Source organism: Cyprinus carpio, chromosome A15 (genome assembly GCF_018340385.1).
Source record: "Cyprinus carpio isolate SPL01 chromosome A15, ASM1834038v1, whole genome shotgun sequence".
NCBI lineage: Eukaryota > Metazoa > Chordata > Actinopteri > Cypriniformes > Cyprinidae > Cyprinus > Cyprinus carpio.
In genome coordinates this window covers 27114416-27135658 of record NC_056586.1, presented here as the reverse complement: position 1 = coordinate 27135658, position 21243 = coordinate 27114416, and the positions used below count along the sequence as shown (strand labels likewise).

The 21243-nt window shown below is 39.8% G+C and overlaps 1 protein-coding gene across 1 annotated transcript in view; it reads left to right on the top strand.

The window, feature by feature from the left end:
* LOC109104403 (roundabout homolog 2-like) overlaps positions 1 to 21243 on the top strand; it is a 275743-nt gene that overhangs the window by 191698 nt on the left and 62802 nt on the right. Inside the window, exon 4 of the mRNA XM_042771761.1 lies at positions 18851 to 19177. Coding sequence (XP_042627695.1) covers positions 18851 to 19177 — 327 coding nt within the window. The remainder of the gene's footprint in view (positions 1 to 18850; positions 19178 to 21243) is intronic.

The following is a 21243-nucleotide window of genomic DNA, read 5'->3' as shown; positions in this document are numbered from 1 at the left end:
ATCATCTCCCATGTCTCTGCATGTCAATGTCAGAAAAAAAAAAAAAAAAGCTAAAGTCAAGTCCATCAGGAATGGAATGATCTGACCTTTTTAGGTGCACAGTACCTCAGCTTCCTTTGGGTTCCCTCACCAGATGGTCCACAGACAAGAACCGGTGGAGGGTCCTGATAGATGATCTGGGTTGATCAGATTACACAGCCGTAATTGGCCAAATGAGTTGACAGCGATAGGCACTTGATTGGTTTAGGTGGAAACAAACGAAGGTCTGGAGCATGTGGCAGAGCACTGGTGGCCATTGTGGTGTGGGAGATGATGGAGAGAAGGGCACGGTGAGAAGAAAGGAGGGATAATTTGATATGGGACGTGCATGAGTGTGTTTGCCTTTAGCTGAGCGTGGATGAAAAGTGTGCCCTTGTAATTGCAAAGATTTTACTCAACCATATGAATGCTAATCTCAGGTTATTTCTCGTGATTGACAGCGTGCTATACTTTTACTGCTTTTAAGATCTTTTTTTGGAATTTTTTGTTGTGGTTTTTTGTTTTTTAAATTTTTTTTGTTGTGCGAATGTATTATGTTTCTTTTTTTTTTAATGCCTCTTTGGTTTGATTGGCTCTGTAATGGTAGGAATTAATGTGAATGCTTTCAACCATATAAACACAAAGTCATGAGTAGGTCCACATGGAATTTCACCATTTTATAGCACACTTCCTTCAATAATTGTGGCGGAAAAGTTGCAGAATTGTGCAGAATTTAGGATACAGTGCATTTGATGTGTTTTTAGATTCAGTGTAAGTTTATTAGTGATGATAATATGTCGCTATGAAGCATATACATATAAGCATCTTTAATGGTGCTTACTGGTGTGCATTAAAGAGGTGATGCTTATACGTATAATGCATGATATGGTTCTCCAGTCATACACTTCCTTTGGTCTCCCCCACTCCACCATCTGATTCTGAAGTGTCTCTCAGGCTTGGGTAAACATCTCTTCTTTTTAATTAAAATAAATCCACTTTCAGCCAATATTTAGCACCCTACAGGGACAGGGCTACCTTTCAGATACCGGGATACAGTGGATAGATTTAGAATGGAGATATATAACAAGAGGGAGACTGAGATACAGAGGGAGAAATTGAGTTCTTTCATCTAGCCGTAAAGCAGAGACATGCATGTTTATAGATGAGTAGAACTGCATTTTCAATACGACTCCACTTGGCCCTACTATACATTTTAGATGGGTTTACTACACAGAAACACTGCTGAACAAGCACACAACAGAATGGACCTCTGGAATATTTTTTCTATCGTTGTTTTTCAAATAGTAGTAGTCTTAAAAAGAAGCATTTTCATCTAACAAGGTGTCCAAGTTTTGAACTTTGTGCCTTTTCAATCCCTGTACATTCATACAATGGAAATTGTACCTCATATCAGAGGAGCGATTCAATGGTGTCCCATGCTAAAGCAGCTACCTACATTGCTAGTGGTTGTGCCAACAAAGGAATAACGAATTCACATTCATCTTGAGGCTCACACGCATGGATTAAACTACCAAGAAGATCGCTGGATCTGGCTCATTGACAGCACTCACCGCAAACTAAATGTTGCAGCATCAAAAACCTTGCAAGCTCCAACATGTCGCCTCACAAACAAACAGAAGAGGTGGAATATGCTTCCGTGAGTCAAAGCTATCATTATGTACCTTACTGAGAGCCCTGCAATGAAATGACACTGCAAAGGTGTGTGTGTGTGTGTGTGTGTGTGTGTGTGTGTGTGTGTGTGTGTGTGTGTATGTGTGTGTGTATGAAATGCAGCAGACATTTGGAGTGTGAGGGAGAGCAGTTGAAAGAAGGGGATGAGAGAAGAACAGAAATTTGTTTTTAAGTGTCTGTTTTTGAATGATTTCCACAGAAGGGCTTTTATTTTGCTTTGATGTCGAAAATCATTTTGAAAATGGGGGATTCCAGCATCCCGCTCACATGGGGAATCCGGCCCATGCGTTGCCTGCACAAGTCCAACAATCGCTCTTCTGAGGAGTCAGGCCTTGTTTGATGATTTTACAGGTCTGCTTTTATCGGCCCCAGTGCCTCAGGTTTGACTGCTATTGATTCAAGGTTTCAAGCCGAATTCAAAGTGTCTTTTATTCCAGATATGCTTGAATTCAATTAAACGACACACATTATTTTAACTAGAACTAGATTAAATCGGAGATAATGTGCACAGTGGCAGTTTAAAAAAAAAAAAAGTGTACAGTGTACATTTCTCTAATCTGTAAAATTAAATTAATTTAATTTAATTAATTTAATTAAATTAATTACATTTGTGATTTTATTTCTTGTAAATGCAAATTTAAATAATCAAATTTTCTAAGCACGCTGGTGGTAAATAGAGTTGTCTTTTAGAAAATTTAGCATGATTTTAACTGTAACTGTAAATATCAAAGAGTACATTTTTATAAGTGTGAAGGTTCTCAAATGATTAGAAATATGGATGTAGTGAGGTTATTGTATAGGTAAATTGAAAAACCCATATTCATCTGAATATTGGATTTTATTGATAGTTTGCTTCTCCTTTGGTTTGCTTGTTTAAATTAATTCATTTTGGACAATTACTCCTTACATTTCTCTGGCGTATTATATTTGGAACTATGAAAGCTCAGAGGTCTTTGTTCGATTCGGCCTTGTATTTTACTGTAACCATTAGGGGGCGCTAAAGACTCGTCCACACAAAGCAGGTGGATTAACGCAGCCAGGCGGCATCCAGTGCGTCCACGCTCGGATGCAGATGCAGACACAAGCCCGTGCTCCCGTGCGGTTGAGCTGCGACACATTTCACAGCATTTATTCACCCTGCCTGACGCTCGCTCTCAAATTAATTTTAAAAAGAGAATATTTAACCGAACGCGTCTAAATAACATCAAGATAACTTTATGAAAAAAAAAAAAAAACGGATTAATTTTTAATAATGCGAAGCAATACATGTTGCCCCATCAAAATTACATTTAACGTCAGTGTGTAAGTTAATTCCCTCTCAGGAAATGAGATTTGTGTTTTTGACCTCCTCAGTATTATCCACCTAATGCAGGACAGACCATCAAATTTTAATGAAACCAATTATAAAGCCTTAGACCTGAGACTAGAAGATAATACTGTATTTCAAACGGTGGTCTTCCGCTCTGCAGTATCTATCTACCTATCTATCTATCTGAAAGTATACAGTTTAATTCTAGTTCAATATTATATTTTAATATTATATTTATATTTTATTATACTGAATTATGTATCTTGTAAATATAATGTATTTATTTATTTATTTATTTAATTTTTTATATTTGTATAATAATTTAAATTTAAAAAGAAACAAGTGTAAATATAATTAAAATTATAATTGAAATAGTGTATTATATATTGTATGTATCCCAAATTTAGCGGTTATTTACATATGGAACAAAGTACAATTTAAATTGTAAAGATTAATAATAATATAAACATATATTTGTATCAGTTTATTTTACTTTGTTCTATATGTTGTATAATTATTATACATTATTGGTGGTCCTATTGTCTTTTCGTTTGGTGTGGTGCCGTTCGTGTGGCGCTTTGGATCAACTTTGTGGATAACGCCATGGAAAGCTGTGAGCCAGGATCGGAGATGAGCTTTGAGCGCTCCCCAGCCACCTCTGCCCACAGCATCCTCCTCCTCCCGCTCTCCTCCCCCTCGCTGTTTCTTCCTCTAGCATGAGCCTCAGTCTTGGCTCGGCCCGGGAGCTGTGCGCACAGGGGTGTCAGTTATGGAGCTGTAGGAGCGCCGCCGAGCTCTCGCCCTTTCCAAGACTGATCACATTCACTTTAGTGAAGACTCACAGAGAGCGATCGCACGGGGCCAGCGCCACCCCGACCGACTTACGCTGGATTTAACGACGCGCCACGGAACTTTGGAGCTTCACTCTGAACGCGGACTTAAGAGTGTAATGAAACGAGAAAACATATTTACACATTAAACACCGGAGAGGATCGTTGAAGCGATCTGTAAGGTGCTTCCTAAGCTCTTGAATGAACCGGAGCGCGCAACATTTCCACGCGCGTTTGGACAGATCTGCGTCTGTTTTTACGCGTGCTCGCTGCTGTTTCTGATTCGCTTCTGCTGTTTTGTAGTCCCGTTAGGACGGAAATCAAAAGCTGGTATAAGTCATGGTGTAACCCACGGGCTGACAGATACTAGTTCAATCCTCACTGGTGTGCGTGGATCTCATTCCTCATCCAGAAGGACACCATGAGCCCAGCGAATAATCAGCTGACATTTCAGCTGGATCTGAGCGGCTGCTGAGAGTTCCTACAGACTCCAAATACTAAAAGAGGAGAAATTCGTCCAGTGTTTGAGAACTGAAGTGTGGAGTGGATGTGGACTATGACAGAATGAGTCCCCTAACACACCTTTTACTCTGTGGATTAGTATACTTTAACCAAGTAGATGGTGAGTTACTTTTTATAATCCGTTCTAATAGACAGCTTTAGCTTCGGAGAAGAGATTTTTGAGTTTTCTGAGACTTTTTTGAGCGGTTCATTTATTACCCTGCTAAATGCATAATTTAACTTTATATACACCCTTGAGGAGTTTTCCTTCATTATTATTATTATTATTATTAGTATTAGTAGTAGTAGTAGTAGTAGTATTTTATTTATTTATTTTGTTTGGTTGTTATTGGTATTAATTTTACAGCAAAATTATTATTATTTTTATTATACAGTAGGAGTGCGGGTGTTTATTTTGGACTTTATTTTTTATTTTTATATTTTTTTTCTGTCATCGCTTGGCAAAGTAAATTTGGTTTTTGTCCGAATAATGTTGCTGCGTATATGTTTGTGAAGAATTATTTGTACTTGGAAGAGGAACTTGGTTTGGTATTATTTGTCATAAAATGTGATAAACTTCTGCTGTAGTTCATATTTATAACAGCGTTGAAACAGTGTGGTTAGGTACCAACTAGTGTTTTCCACAGCAGGTGCCACAGTCGCGGTAGTCTCAGAATGTGGGGTGACACCTGCTGTGAAAAGCACCAGTTGGATGCGCAAGGCGTGGCGCAAAGATTGCACATATGGACCCCAAATGAGAAACACAGGGTTGAAGAATGACAAACTGATCATTTTGTTTTCACAAAGAAATTGATATACAAACATGATCCAGAATGAGATGTTTCACCGGTCCAAGATTATTAAACAATTAACTGAATCAGTGACACTAGACACAATAGTTTGCACTGTATTCAGAAGATCTTTCAGTATGGATATCATTTTCTTGTTGCATTCTCTGATATGTCTGTGTTTGGGTTCATTAAACCCTCTTGCTTTAGCCAGTTCTGCTTTTTAAAATATTACATAAGGATTATTATTCCAGTAAAACTCACAATCTGTTCTTGTCTTTTCTGTGCATTCCCTAAGCTGCCTAAAATGCTCAGTTCTGTTGTGAACATCAATACTGCAAAGGAGCTTGGAAGCCATCTCTCTTTGTTTGGTAGTCGCTGATATATAATCATGTAATGCAATTAGATAAGTAATGGACAATGAGCACTTGTTAGCGTTTTAATTAATCACTAATGAAGATATTGTTAATGGTGTGAAACAAATGACTTGATTTAGGCAGATTGGTGTGTCCAACCATTAAGTCTTGTATCTTAAGAGAATAAAATTAATATTTAATTGTAGTGTACGTTGTGTTTAGATAAGGCAGACTGCACTAGAAGTTGGCGTGGGTTGTATTTGTTTTTGTTTTCATGATGTGAACAGTTCATATTTGTCTTTGAGACAGTTATACACACATTATATTAGCTGTGTCAAGTGCGTCTTTGTCCGAAAGCCGTGTTTCGCACTTAACAGTGTTTGCTTGGGTTTTTGTTTGAGCTCTTTAAGGAGAATGAGGCCGGTAGATGTTACAGTGACTGATGAGGGGCTCAGTCAGGCTACAGCTTCTGCCATTGTCCTTCCAGCTTCTGCACTTGTCTTGCTGTTTGTCTCCTGTTTTTGTCCATGTATCTACCATGGAGGCTGCAAGTCTAGCCCAGTTCAGCTCAGAAACTCACTGTCCTTCCCCATTTCTGTTGAACCCCAGCTGCCGGTTGCTAGGCACCGGTTGAAGGCATGGCCATTACTTTTTGGAGGAAAAGAGGGGTGTAGGTCTTTCTAGAAGAGCCGATGAATCACCCCAGCGAACCGTTTGCCCCGTAACCCTCCTCTCTCCCAATCCAACTGGTCTGTGAGAGGTAATCGGGCCGTTCTGGTGTAAGGAGGAGCAGCCCTCTCCAAGCAGACAAAAAAGGCTGTGGAGATGCATTCAGAAAAGACTGTGTTTGTAACAAAGCTGTCCTGGGCTTGAATGACTGTAGTCATTTGGTTCTGTTCAGGGCCGGGGTGATTAATGCTGCTCGGGAAGGGAGGGGTAGGAATAGAGACTTGGATGAGAACGAGTTTTTGGGGCTCAGAGTTAGTGAGAATGGGACAAACCTGAGGATCTTCTTGGTTTGAAGTTTTTTTTTTTTTTTTTTTTTTTTTTTTTTGGCGCATTTAGTCTATAAAACTGAGAAGTTATTTTAGTTTAGGAGATCCTTAGTGATTTGGCTAGTCCAATTGGACAGTTTTTGCCTGGGAAAATCTAAAACGGGAGAAAAATTGTATAGACTTACATTGAGACTGGGGACATATCTTAGAGTGAACTCTTTTCCTTCTTTTCTTCAGAAAGTGTAAAAACCTAGTCGATTTTATAAGATACAGTATAGCAGAAATGCTTACTCTTGGCTGCAGTACGTTGTCCTTGAAGTTGTAGGTTCAATGTTCTTGTCCCCATGTTCCCACGTCCCAGTTTTCTGCTATTATCCAGGGTCTGATCTCTTGGTTAACTTTGCTGCTTTTAGTAGTGTGTTGATAACCGAGAGCAGAGAACAAGATGATGCCCCACTCCCAAGCTCCCCTGGTGGAGGTGTGGAGACGTGCACCTGCCTGCCAGCGGTCCCTCGTGGATCCGCTCTAATGATGACGCTGTATCTGTCTGCACACTGAAGCTTCAGTTCTGCACCGTCAGGAGAAACTAAAACCCAGACTATAGTGTATGTGTGTCTGCAAATCGTGACTGAAAGAGGCAAGGAGAAACGTATAACTGTAGGTAATAAATTTGCAACAAAATGTCAGTGTGGTTTTCATGAACACCAGAGGAACCTTTGATTGCTCAGAGGTTTATATGATATCTCTCTTATGCTTTATTGAAGTATTGAGTTTATTTCAGGTGCTTCTCCTAAAGAATTTTAGGAGAAACAACAGAGACTAGCTTGATAGTTCAATGAGTTGTTGATTCTCCTAGAACTCCTTAGGAAATTTACCTTAATTTATATAATTTGGTTTCAAAAGAATTTATTGATTTATAACAGTTTCTGACATTATTGAGATCTGACCTGAAAGTCCGCTAGAGGTGCATGTAAGATTGCATGGGTCTTTTTTTAAAATCCGAGTAGCATGAAATCTCCTTTTAAATTAATTGCTGTCTTAGAGAAGTAATTTGGAAGTTTCGGTTTTCTTAAATTCATAGTGTGTTTGATAGTACCAATTACATGAGCAGGCTCAACATAATTGAATGTGATCTGTAATTAAACTTGCAGTTGCAAGGTGGGTCTGATCTGGGGTCTTTGTGAATGAGATGTCATAAAAGCTGGGTTCAAATGTAATTGTTCTGCATAAGTTGGCTGGGCTGTGATGCATCGTTGTCGTAATTGTGCCTCATTTTCGAAGAGAGGCCTGCGGTAATGACGCGTACATGGCTCAAAACCACAAAGCAGCCACACTGGAGTCAGGGAGTGTTTGTGCATGTGAGGATGTGTGACTCTTTCTCAGTTTAGCGCTCAGATTAAAACAAGGATGGGCTCTTGGAGAAAGAATGTGATGGATAGCTGGAGCGAGAGCGTAGAGGGTGTAGATAATCTATAATGAGGGTTAAAGTCAGGGGTCAGCGTATGGGCACTTTGTTGACATTGTTGTAGTATCAGGCAGTAAGAGCATTGAGTATCTCAGCATGGAAGGCTGGATAGTATTACACCACTGCTGCTATACTTAGAGTATCACTTAAACACTAAACCTGGCTCTCCCTCCTCTGAGAGTCAGCCAAATCAGTCTTATAATTGATATATACTTCCTTTGCAAGCAACAAATGCTACGTCAAGTCAAACTCAGCATCAGGAAGTGGGATGGAAAAAGAACAAGATGTTTTTCTCTTGTTCACAGTTTTTGTTGACAGTAATTTTGATGATTTGCGCCACCAATGGCTGTAAATGGGAGATTGGAAGAATGACATTTGAAAGCGGCTGCTGAATCAAGAATGGGATGCAGTCCAGTAGCTGTATTTTAGCAGTTGCTCTCAACACAAAGTGAGGAGATTATATACATTATAGTTGGAAAAGAGCTTCGGGGGATGAGACCAAAGTGTTTTCATCTGCTTGGCTCGCTCTCAGTCAAGCATGCCTATGACATTTTCTAGAAAGAGGATGCAGTGGTGTGAGACTCGGAGCGAGGACCATGTTCTTTAGTTAGAAGTTTCATTTGTTTGGGGGATTAGAAAATGACTTGATGTGGCCTAATTTTGTCTTTTAGGTTTGGTTAAACACTTAGTCCTTCAAGCTAGCCATTTAGATGTGGTTCTAATAAAACGCTTTAAGAATTTACAGTTGCTTTCCTTTTGCTGTCAGGTGTTTGATCATCTTATTTGACAAGGTAGTTCCAGTTTGTAACCTTTATAACCAGGGACAATGCACAAAAATTTCATAAAGACTCTACTGTGGTTGTGTTTTATTTATTTTTATTTTTTCCTGTGGTTGTGTTTCATGTCAAGAAGCCAGACTCGCTGACAAGATCAGTTACACACATTGTAAACTCTTTTCTCTGCACATGTACTCACTGATAACACTCTGTTGAGTTGCAAGATGCATATGGATTATTTTCTAGAAAGTGGATAAAGCCTGTCAAGAGAACCTTTTTTCATTTAAAGACCCAATTTTTCAGACTTTTAGTGCATGTGTTAGCTTTGATGAATGCTACTGTACTCCTAGAAGTCAAAATATGCACATTCTTTCTCTTCCAGTGAACAGACCAAAAATATTGATTGTCCGCTTTATGCAGTTAAATGCTGATCTTAGATGGTTTCCCAGCCTGGCCAAGCTAGTATTTAACTGGCTGGTCAGTTGGTCTACAAACTTGACCAGTTGAAAACTATACAAATTATCAAAAAAAAAATAAAAAGAAAAGAAAAGAAATCTGGAAGCCAATTCATTTGGTGTTTAATGTAAATAAACAAAACGGAATGAGCCAAGTGTCAGATTTTCTCTCAGTGAAGCACTGGGCTTTCCCTAGTTTCCTAGACCCAGACTGCCATTCAGAAAGGAAACTACAATGTGATAAGTATTAGGGACAATTTCTCTGGCTAGAGATTGTTCTTTTGAGATAGCGGCCTGGCCTTTATCTTTCTGTCTATTTGACAGTCAACAGACTCGACTGAACACAGTTTGTACAATCCACTGACTTCTTCAGTCCACAAAGTCATGTTTGAGAAAGTGTCATTTGCTCTTTCATCTGTTGGCTTCACCTTGCCCTCGCTTAGTTGTCTCTCGGACGCTTCTAGATAAGAAAGGGTCTGTGTCGAGGCTGAATGACTCAACACAAACATAACACAAACAGACAAGAGGAACGCACACACAGAGAGTGGTAAATCCCAGATAAAGAATTTAAATGAAATTCAGCTAACACTATTTTTTTTAGAATAATCAAATCCCAGAGCTGCATTTTTTCCCATTGGTCCAGGACTCGCTCCAGTCTGTGCCTGATACGTATGAGACACTGCGGAGACAACCGTGAGATTAAAAGCAGCTCTGCCGCTCATGAAAATGGATGAGGCTCAGCCGCAGTGGAGCAGCTGAAGACAGAGAGACTGCCCGGCACTCTAAAGCGCATCCGTCATGCGCGTCAGGGCAGTAATGCAGAGAAGAGCAGTGCAGGGCAGTGTATAAAATCTTCCACGCTGCCACCTTCACTCTCATGCATCACGGCACGCGCTGACTGCTGCGCTTCAGACCGCCCGCTGCGTGGAGGAGATTTTATAACTTTGCTGAACTAGGAAGTTTGAGCAAGGATAAGAAAGGTTTGTAGGTTGACATTTAGGGTTGTTGTACAACACTTTTGAAGTTAAGTCCACTTCACAGTCTGAATTATAGGTTTAAATTCAGTGGTTTTTCCGTCAGATTTAGATTCACAATGGAAAGCTGAGACTTACTGAGTTTACTTACTGACTTACTGGTTTGACTGGATAGATTTGGGTTTTGATTCAGAATTTTGGATTTGCATTCCAGGTCATAATTGTAGATGAAATTGAGTTTTAATTCTGTGTTGTTGTTAAAATTTGTGTTTAGATTTATTGTCATTACAGTCATTTTTTGGAATTGAAAGTATAGTAGAAAAAAAAGATTTAGAAGATTCAAGATTTCATGCTCATAGTTTAGCTGAAAGTTGGATATTAATCACTGAGGTTCGTAGATTGTGGGTTTAGGGTTGTTGTACAACACTTGTGAAGTTAAGTTCACTTAAAGGGATAGTTCATCTTCAGTTGCTGGTCCCCATTGACTTGCATACTGTTTTGTTTTCCATGCTATGGAAGTCAATGCGGGACCAGCAACTGAAGGTGAACTATCCCTTTAACAGTCTGGATGATATAGGTTTAGATGTAGGATAGTATATTTAAATTCAGTGTTTTATCATCTGATTTGTTGGTTTAGATTCAGTCAGATTTAGATTCCCAATTGAAAGAGACCTACTGAGGCTTAGAAATGGGTTTGACTGGATTTCAATCTGAATTTTGGATTTACATTCTAGGTCATAATTGTAGATGAAATTGGGTTTCAATTCTATATTGTTTTTAAATGTCAGTTTCAGTTCAGTTACTTGTAGATACAATCAGTTTTGTAGGTTTAGATTCAAGATTAACTCTTATAGGGTATTTTAGAATATTATTGGATATTAATCGTTGCAGTGTTATTTGTGGAGAAGTTTCACTGGTAATGATATCAGTGTCTCTTCAGCACAGGCTGCATAAATATGTTTTCTGTCAGCAAACAACTCTTGAAATCCATGTTTGGTTTCCTTGGCAAAGTCCATGTGAGATTCAGGCATGAATTTTGTTGGTTACCTGAGTCTGTTGATGAGCTTTCATATACATAGCTGAGGTGAACTTGATAAGGCAGCATATCCGTCATGAATCCCACCTGGCTGACAGCACATTCAGTCATTAGCTGAATCTACATGGAAAATGGCGAGAATTCTCTGAGTACTTAAATATATAAAATACTTGCTGTAGATGCAATACTTCCTATTATTAGCTTTTAAAACATTAGCTTTGTGCATTTGTAGAACATATATGCCTTATGTAATTGCATACTTCTTGTTTTCAGTCTCAAAGTTCTTGTCTTTACCATACATGTAAAGTTCTTATCATATAGAGCAGACCCATACAGACCTTCAACTGATTTAAACTTAAAATCGATTCTCTTTAACCTCTGCAGAGATGTTCAGATTAAGCCTTCTATGGTCCTCACCGGACCTGCTTTGGCTTACTAAGAGAGACTTGGACTGATCCCAGGGCTCCAGCTTTTCATTAACTTGCATTCCAGGCACACTGTATCTTTCACTGTCTACAGTCTATACCTTAATTCAGCTTGGGACCAGCGGGCAAAGATTGCAGAAGTCAGAGACATGCCCATGTGTTTAGCAGCGGCCACCCACATCTTCCACAATAAAACTGCCTTCTCTCAACTCTAGTGACTAATGTGACCACCTAAAGGAGTTTGTTCTTTCATGCTCTTCAAAAGCATATAGGGTTTATTTATTTTCTGCACTGTTGACTTTGGACCATGAACTGTGAGGTAGGAAGGTTACATTACTGGATGACAATTGTACTGCTTTTTATGTCACTCCACAAAGCCAAAGCTGCTCTTCAGAGCCATTCAAAGATCAGCCGTCACCATGATGCAAAGAATGAGTGAGGTATGCCGCAGAACACCTGTGTGTGTGTGTGTGTGTGTGTGTGTGTGTGTGTGTGTGTGTGTGTGTGTGTGTGTGTGTGTGTGTGCGCGAGCGTTCATTAGGGTTTGGGTGCATATGCACACACACAAAGCCTTACATTGCTCTGATGTTAGCACATACATGCTGTTATAAAAAAAAAGACCCGGCACCACAATATTTTCACAAAGTCAAACAAACTTACACCTGCGGGAGCCCATTTCAAAGTGTCCACACTGACCTGACCCACATTATTTTACAAGACAATCCTGGTATGTTACATAGATGTTGAATTAATACAGTATGTACAAAAAGTGCATGATGACAAGGGATTTCAACCAGTGCAGAAAGCAAATAAAAAAAAAATAATAATAACAAAAACTTGTTTGGCTATTAGTAGAGAATCATCTGCACACATACCATTTCTTTAGCAATTGTTAGTGATGTTTACTGTGGCTAGTTGGTGAGTTTGTACAAAGCTCAGTACTAAGTATGTGTGATTTATTCAGAAAAAGAGTGCTATTAACAAACATATTGCATATATTGCAATATATAATGAACTATATGGAATGAAAAATTTGAAACGCATCAAATGGAAATGTATATTTAAATTACTGAACAGTTGGTCTAACGTCCCAGAGAACATTATATCCAGCCCTCCGTAAGGGCCAGACCTTAGATCCTTTCATCCATTCATCAGCATGAGAGAAAACGAGAGAGTTGATGTGAATGCAGAAAGAAGGAGGGAGTGAAAGGATGAAAAGGCACTGACGAATGTGTTGATGAGGGTTGCTGCCCTCTTCTGAACATGGAATTCTGTCTTCCACACCTTCCCTTTTTTCTCTCAAGGACCTGGCAGTTTATTTTCTGATGGGTGAGAGCAATAGAGAGAAGACTGCTGATAGAAAGTGGCAGACACAGATGGAGGGAAAGAGAACTTGTATCCTGTGAGGAAAACATAGAGGTGTGGGGAAAGATTTAAGAATGAAGGAGACAACTTGACAGGAAGTAGAACCGCTGGAGTATAAATATGTACAAAGCCATTATCTTTGATTATTAATTCTCATTCCTCCAGTTGTGTCTATTTATATCTCACCGCAGGAGCGGACTCGGAAAGCGTACACTGATACAAAGTCAATAACTCATTGCAGGGGAAGAGTGTGTGTAAAATAGAGCAAGATACATAGCCAGGCAATATCTGGATACATTCCTTTTTTGAAGAGGAATATAGGCTTCCAGGCAATTATCATTATCAGGCTCTCTCGTGTTTTGCTTTCCACGTGTATGTCTGTGCAGATGGAGACCGGTCAGATACTGCACTGTTCAGGTTTACCAGGGTTTGTTTGTGTACTGTATAATGTTATGCAGTTTCATCTGAGATAAGTTTTCAAGACTTAACGGCAAAAGTTACTGTGTGTCCAGACCTCTGTGGGACACTGTGCAAAGGTTGTGCCGTGCATATTCAGAGTTGTGTGTGTGTATGTCTGAAAGCATCCAGTAACATCATCCCTGTTTCCCCACAGACATTTTTATATTTTCCACTGATGACATGATGAACGAGTCGCTGTCAGACTTGCCCGAGTGAAGATATTCCTCTCAGAGATGGAGAACTTCCAGTGCCTGGAACTAAAGTGTAACATGTATCAGGGTTAAAGGGCTTCCATAAAACTCAAACCCTGCCAGCATTTCAGTTTTTCATGTTTCTTTGTGTGTTAGCTAAGTTTTCTGAACAAATTCACTTTGTTTCCCATAAGATTTGATAAGATTGAGAAAAGGGATGTGGTTTGAAACAGGGTTGTGCTGAGGTAGCAAACAGGAACCAGAACTGCAATTTGGATATAAATTTGGGAATGGACTTAAAATGAATTTAGTTCAAAGAAATGAATGTAACTTTTTATATAGAAATGGCAAGTTTGTCAAGATAAACCATGTTAGAAAATGTTGAAAGTTTTAAAAGCCTTGAAGTCTTGAAATTGGATGAATGGATAGGTAGATGAATAGATGGATGGATAGACAGATAGACAGTAGACAATTGATGGATGGATAGGACAAGAAATATCTGTTTTAGGTTTATGATTGGGGTTAGATGCTTCTACACCGTTGTTAATCAGCTATCATTTCACACTGATTTTAGGAATAAATTATGGGTAGGGTTAGGTTTTGGGGTAGGGATTGGGTTAAAGTCTATATTTTTGGACGGTAGTGTTAATCCAGGATCAACAAAAGATGTTGATCCAGGGACATGTCTTACCTGGCCGCGTCGTGCTGATGCGCTGTTTTCTTTCAAACCAAAACATAAATATGATGTAAAAAAAATGTATCCTTGTGGCACGGCTGATACAGAAGAGGTTATGCTGCCTGCGTACTGCTCAGATTTGTCAAAATGATGCTACGCTGATTTGGAGAGAGACAGAGGAGAGGAGTTGTTAAATAAAGTTGTTATTTTTGTTTTCGTCGTGTACAAAAAGTATTGTTGTCGCTTCATAACATTATGGTTGAATCACTGATAGCAGGTGCACTATTCTGAAGATGTTTTTCATACTTTCCTGGACATTGACAGTGTTACTTGGCAGTCTATGGGACAGTCTCAAGCCTCCCGGTTTTTATCCAAAATATCTTATGTTGTGTTGCGAAGATGAACGAAGCTTTTACGGGTTTTGGAACGGCATGGGGTTAAGTGATTAATGACAAAATTTTAATTTGGGATGGAGTAACCCTTTAAAATATCATAAATACAAAAACAAGGAAAGTGTTTTCTCATATGTATGCTCAGCGAACCATAAATGATTTTCTACTGTGACGTTCCTTCAGGCGCATACTAATTCAATTAACATTAATCCGCATCAAAATCCTGAGATAACCATTCGTCAAACGGTGACCTCTTTCCTTGCCTTTTATTTATTGGCAATGGAACAGTGTAATTAGAACACCTTTGGGACGTTGCCCGTGGTAACCTCTGATCACATCTCCACACACACACAATAGGTGATGCGTCCTCTGGGGGTTTTTTGGCCTTGCTGCAGTGGGTGGGTAGCAGCTCTGGCTTTTGATTTGGATGGTGAATGGCAGGTAAATCTCAGGAGAACCAATAAAAATAATTACGAAGAAAATCACAGACTTCTGATTTGCACATGAATAATTGCATGGCAGAGCTAATAGAAGAGGTGGCATACATGATCATTTGTGCCCAGAAGACAATTTTAATGCTTAGAAGTTTCTTTCATGGTTCCCAGTTATGTTTCTTTGAAGTATCAACATCGACTCAGATTTTCTCCTAAATACCCTTAGGGAAAAATACAAATATAGAAATATAGATATATTTATGTAGAGAAGCTTAGATAATTTGGTAACTGATCAGAACACAGTTTGAGATCTTTTCTGAAACTCTTGAGTCGATGTGTGAGATTACTTGGGTGTTTGCTTAGGAGAGTTGTGATAGTCTTCATTTGTTCTTATTGGTTTGAGACAGTTTGAGATTAAAGAGGTCCTGTTTGTGGGTGACTCCTGCAGCAAAGAGAACAGAGAAGATTAAGAGAACTGTACTGTAGATGGCTCAGCAGTAGGTTCAGAAAAAAAAAAAACAGTTAAATGTACTATTTTTGTCCTTCACCATCCATTAAGTGGTGGCATGATATGAACAAGGATGAAATTAGTCCTCTCCCCATGCAGGAGACAAGAGGAAGGTTCTGCAAGTGAGCTATTGTTCTTAACCAGCCTGTAAGCAATGACTAACATGACAGTTCACCCCCTCTAGGCTTTCTCATCCATAGAAAACACATCCTCCTCCTCGACTGATTCTGTGGGCTGCATATGGTGAGGAGGAGGAGACAGGCTTTAGGAAACTTAGATGAGGTGGAGGTGGATACTATTTCCATTTTTCTTTTTGTGCCGCTAAAATATACTTTCTGGAAAATGTATGTCTATAAATTGCATCAGTGTGTTACATGTCATTTCAAGAATGATTATGAATGCATGAATCAAACTCGATTGGAATGTTGACAGTTTCTCACACGGTTTTCCATGCATCATGTGTGCGTTCCCCAGTCCAAATGAGCATGCATATGTCCTTGTGTGTGTGTGTGTGGGCTGGCTGGGGGGTCCAAGGGAAGAGGAAATGGTTCTTTAAATGGTGTGTACTCAGAGACATAGTAAAGAGCACTCTCCCAGGCGGCCAAGAGCACTTGATTGTACAACAAGCAATGATCGCATTAAGAGAGGGCAACAGGAAGAGAAAGAGAGAGAGAAAAAAAAAGACAGAGAGTGGGAAGGAAATAAATTGACTTTGCCAGTGGCTTAGTCTGCTGATGGGAGAAAATATAGAAGACATTACTTTTTCATTTTCATGTGCTACATCCACAAGTGTGTTAGGGGTAGTGGATTGGGTTGGTGGTGGTGGTGGGGGGGGCATGCCTGCCTGTATGACTGACCATGTTATAGTGGTCACTGTAAAAACAGGTCTTACTATTTCAAGAGTGGAAAACAGCTAGGTTTGACTGTTATATATCTGTAGAGGTCAAAAAACAGCATTGGGCTTTCAAAATATGTAGCATAGTAAAAATTAAAGCAATATTTTTCTTGATCAATACTAGTTAAGTTAGTAGAATCACTACTTTTAGTTACTCCCCAGTACCTAGTCAAAAAAGAATGGGCTATATTTATGTTATGACGAGAATAATATACCCTTTTATCGGTTTATCCTCTATCATTTTTCATATTTCCTTCTGTTCCTCACTTAACAGGGAAAAGCACAATTTTAGAAGCATCTGCTAAGCAAAATTTCTCCCAGGATAAAAAGATGAAAGAAAAAAATACTGCAAGCAGATGGTGCCTCAAGGTTCAGACAATTAGAGGTTTCAGATTGGAATACAAATTGGATTAAAAAGAAATTAGACTAATAAAATCGAATTGCATGGCAAGTGCAAGCATATTCACCTCAGTCATGTAAAAGTCTCTGCCAGTGGCTGTCGATTAGAAGCTAAACAGATGCTCCAGTGAGATAGCAGTTAATGTGTGTGTATATGTGCTTTCTTGGCGGACAAGGTCCCACCATCATCCCCTTATCTCGATCCACCCCATTTATCAGTGTCATAATGTTAATTTGTGTTTTGTTCATTTAGTCACTTACAACATCAAACAATCTTGTTTCTGATTGCTTGAATGCTGGACATAAACATAAATCAGAAACAAAATGTTATAAAAAATTGTGTTAATTAAATATTAGTATGTGTATGAATTGATCCTGGACTTCTTTAGATCCAGAAGAGCATATTCTCTGCATGGATACACCAAGGTTGCATCAGGTCGTAGTAAGTGCCCTGACCTTAAATGAGTTTGACACCTCTGTTTTTGAGGGACGAGACTGTCAAGAGGGAAGGAGAAGGAGAAATGTGAGAGGCAGTGAAAGAGAGCAAAATCGGTGTATCTGCAAACTTCAGCAGAGCTCAGTTTCATAGTATGTAGCACAGCATAAACATGAAACTTGGAGAGGGCACAGGATAAGATCTCGCCCTGTCAGTAACTAGTCCCTTGCGTGACCCCCCAAGTCTGATCTGGGTCCTGTGTGTGGCCCCACTTAGATAGCAGACAGCTAGAATGGTCACTAATCAATGAGAGGGAAATGGCATGAATTATCACAAATTAGGTGTCCTCACTCCCTTTAACAGAGTCTGTACTGCACTGCAGGAGAGAATGAACTGGTATTATAGAGCTCACTAACACATGCTAGACTCAGCAAAGCATATTTGCACACTAACAAACAAGCTTGCTTCTCTGCTTTGCTGTATCCTGGTCCAACAGGTAAGAAGAGGCAGCGTGGATCTCGCATTTAGAGGTCTAAACACCCTAAACAAATGCTCTTTTTTACTGCAGTTCCAGACGTCAGCAACCGAAAGAGTTTAGCACCGCAGTGATGATGGCAGTGGTAGCGGCTCGGGCTTAGCATCTCTTTTTGGCCGGGCTTTGGGGGGATCAGCGGCTGCTTTTGTCCCTCTTTGGCCCGTGCCTTAGTCATGTAAATGCAGGGTGGCCTCTGGCTCCTTATCTCTAAGGTTAAGGCTCACACTGCTCTTTCCACAATCTATTATCATAAGGGCCAGACTCCTAGCGTGGGCTGCTAGCTTTATCCATACCAAATGCAGGGCCATACAGAGGAACGATCAAGGGATTAGCATTTTAAACACAGTGTGAGTCTAAACTCCTGAACCTCTCTGTCATAGAGGGGCAAGTCCCCAATGGTTTTCCAGCTCACTATGCGGCACCCTAATTTAGTGTGCTGGATCAGAGAGCTAGGTTGTGTTTTGACATGGCTTTTCTTGGCTCAGAAACATTGCTTTTGTATGCTCAGTGAACAACTGGCAGTAGAGATAAAGGATTGTTTTAAGGGAGTATTTATTAAGATTTTCCCAACTCAAACCTTACTTTTTCTGGCTTAAGGGTTCTTTGGAGATTCAAAATGTTAGACTGTGATTGCCAAGAACAGGAGTGCCCAGTTCTGCTCCTGAAGGGCCACAGTCCTGAAGAGTTTGGCTCCAACACCAGTTAAACACATTTAAACCTTATCACGGTTTCCAGAAAGACTAGAAGCTTCCAGACAGGTATGTTGGCATAAAATAGAGCTAAAATCTGTTTGACATTGGCCCACCAGGAACAGGATTGGACACCCCTGGCTAAGAACAAGGCTAATTGGATAGTTGCAGTCTTGGGGCAGCTATATCATGTGTTGAACATTAATGTAAGGTTGGACCTGACAAGTCTTCCTTTTTCTATGTTTTCCCAGGATCCCGTCTACGGCAGGAAGATTCTCCACCTCGGATAGTAGAACACCCCTCCGATCTAATTGTATCCAAGGGCGAGCCAGCTACTCTAAACTGCAAGGCAGAGGGGCGACCCACCCCTACTGTGGAGTGGTACAAAGATGGAGAACGAGTTGAAACTGATAAAGATGACTCTCGATCCCACCGCATGCTCCTGCCCAGCGGCTCGCTCTTCTTCCTGCGTATCGTACATGGACGTCGAAGCAAACCTGATGAGGGAGCATACGTTTGTGTGGCACGCAACTACTTTGGGGAAGCAGTCAGTCGAAACGCCTCACTGGAAGTAGCATGTAAGTATGCCATTTCTTTAATTATTGTCTTGAGACACAGTAACAAGCAGTGTTGGAGAACGGTTATATTTTCATGAACCCCATGGAGCAGACTACACCTTAATGTTCCTGAGTGTACAATTACACAATTCTGCTTTTAGAATACCACAAACATTTGCTTCATAGAATTTGCGATTTAGTGTCGCATCTGATGGGTTTTGGAAAAGGCCTGAATTCCCTAGTTCCAAAACTATCAGTGTGAACTATTTTGCAGTTGGGCTTCCTACTTTAATTAGCTCTACATATGTCTTAGCAAATCTTAGAAATATTAGTCTGTTTCAGGACAATCTGCCAGGCTTGTAGTTTTCTCTTCTGACTGAGAAATGGAAATGATAGGGCATGCCAAGGAAGTGCAGAGCGGTAGACTTAGATGAAAGAGCATGCTATGTATGGATGGAGGGTGTAGACACTCTACTCAGGGAGGCAGAATCTAGGAGGGGGGCTTATTGACAACCTGTAGATGGGTTCTGCTTTGAAGATGGGTCTCTGTTAGGTTGACTTGCATATTCAGAGAGAGCACATCCCCTGGGAAAAACCCCATGCTAATCAGAGACCATGAGTGACAGCTAACCTGTCCTCATTTGCTTTTCTACCAACCAGTGAGTATGCTATTTTAATGATAGGCCTTTTAGCTAAATCAGTGCTGATTAATGGTCCTGTTTTAGCCAAGAAACTCTTTGATAGGCAGACCTTGAGCCTATTGTCTTGGGAGTTTATGATCTCTGTGATTAGTGAATACATTTCAACATTTATAGTTGGTTTTAAGCCTTTATTTTTTTAATGTGGCATAAAAGCTAGTTACACTAGCTTAGCAGATATGCCAAAGCAAAAGTCATTAGAGATTAAGGAGTACTGGTCTTGCTCCACTGAGTTTGTAGACTATACCTAAATTTTAAGTGAGCTGCTATCTTAAAGTCTGTTTCAACCACGAGCTGATCAATACTGCAGCCTCTCTTATGCATTGTTATGAAAATTAGGAGCGATCCATCATGAAATAGGGATATGATGACAAAAATTGAATGAATGGATAACTAAATTGGCTCTGTGTGCTGCCACCAAGACCCCATGCAGTAATGAGATGGTGTATGGTGTTTAGCTGTTGGAAAGGGTAACTCTAGATGAAGAGACTGTGGGAAGGTTTTGAGATCCAGTAAATTTTGAATGCTGCTGCATTTTCTATTTTTAAGCTGTAATTGATGACACAGTACGGGTGATTTGGGTTTAAGGATAGAAATGCAGAGATGATGTTTTGCATTTAGTTTTTGCAAAGGGTACTTTCAAGCTAGCGATTGCGGGAAGCTTTTCAGTAATATTTTTGAATACATTTTTCTATCTTTAAACTATAATTGATGAGACACAACTGCGTTTTTGGGTTTAGGATATTTATAGAAGGGTATAAAGGCAGTTAGTCTGTGTGTGTGTGTGTTGTGTGTGTTTTCCACTCGGTAGCTGGCAGGGGGGTGTGTGTTTTCTCTGATCCTCTCAGGTCTTCCGAGGCGGTGGTGGTGGCCCCCAGGTGCTAACTGTGTGACAGCAGCTTGATCTATCGATCGCACTAAGAGGGGTCTACTCGCCTAAATGAAAATTCATGAAAAATTGATGAAGTCCCAGATTATTCCTTTTATTCTCCTCTGCTAGCTCGTGTATCTCTCTTTCACTTCTCCCTCTCTGTTCTTGCTAACTCTCTATGTTTCCTGCATGGCACTAAGTCAGATGCTTTGTCTGAAACCTAATCTAAAAGGGCACTGTTTTGTGAATGAAGGTAACTTGTAAGGAACCAAACTGGTTTCCAAGATACTATAACGTCATCTAATGATCCTAAACAATATTCAGATATAACCAAGACAACATTTTGTAGTCAAATGTTGATTCAGATAAATAAGTGCATCAGACACTATTTTTGTTCTTTCAACCATATATTGGAATGCTTCCTTCCGCCATATACAGCCTGCAAAGGCAGCATTTTTCAGGTTTTAGACACTGCCTGGGTTGACTTAAAGAGTTTAAGAGAGCTGTAGGATGTTTTA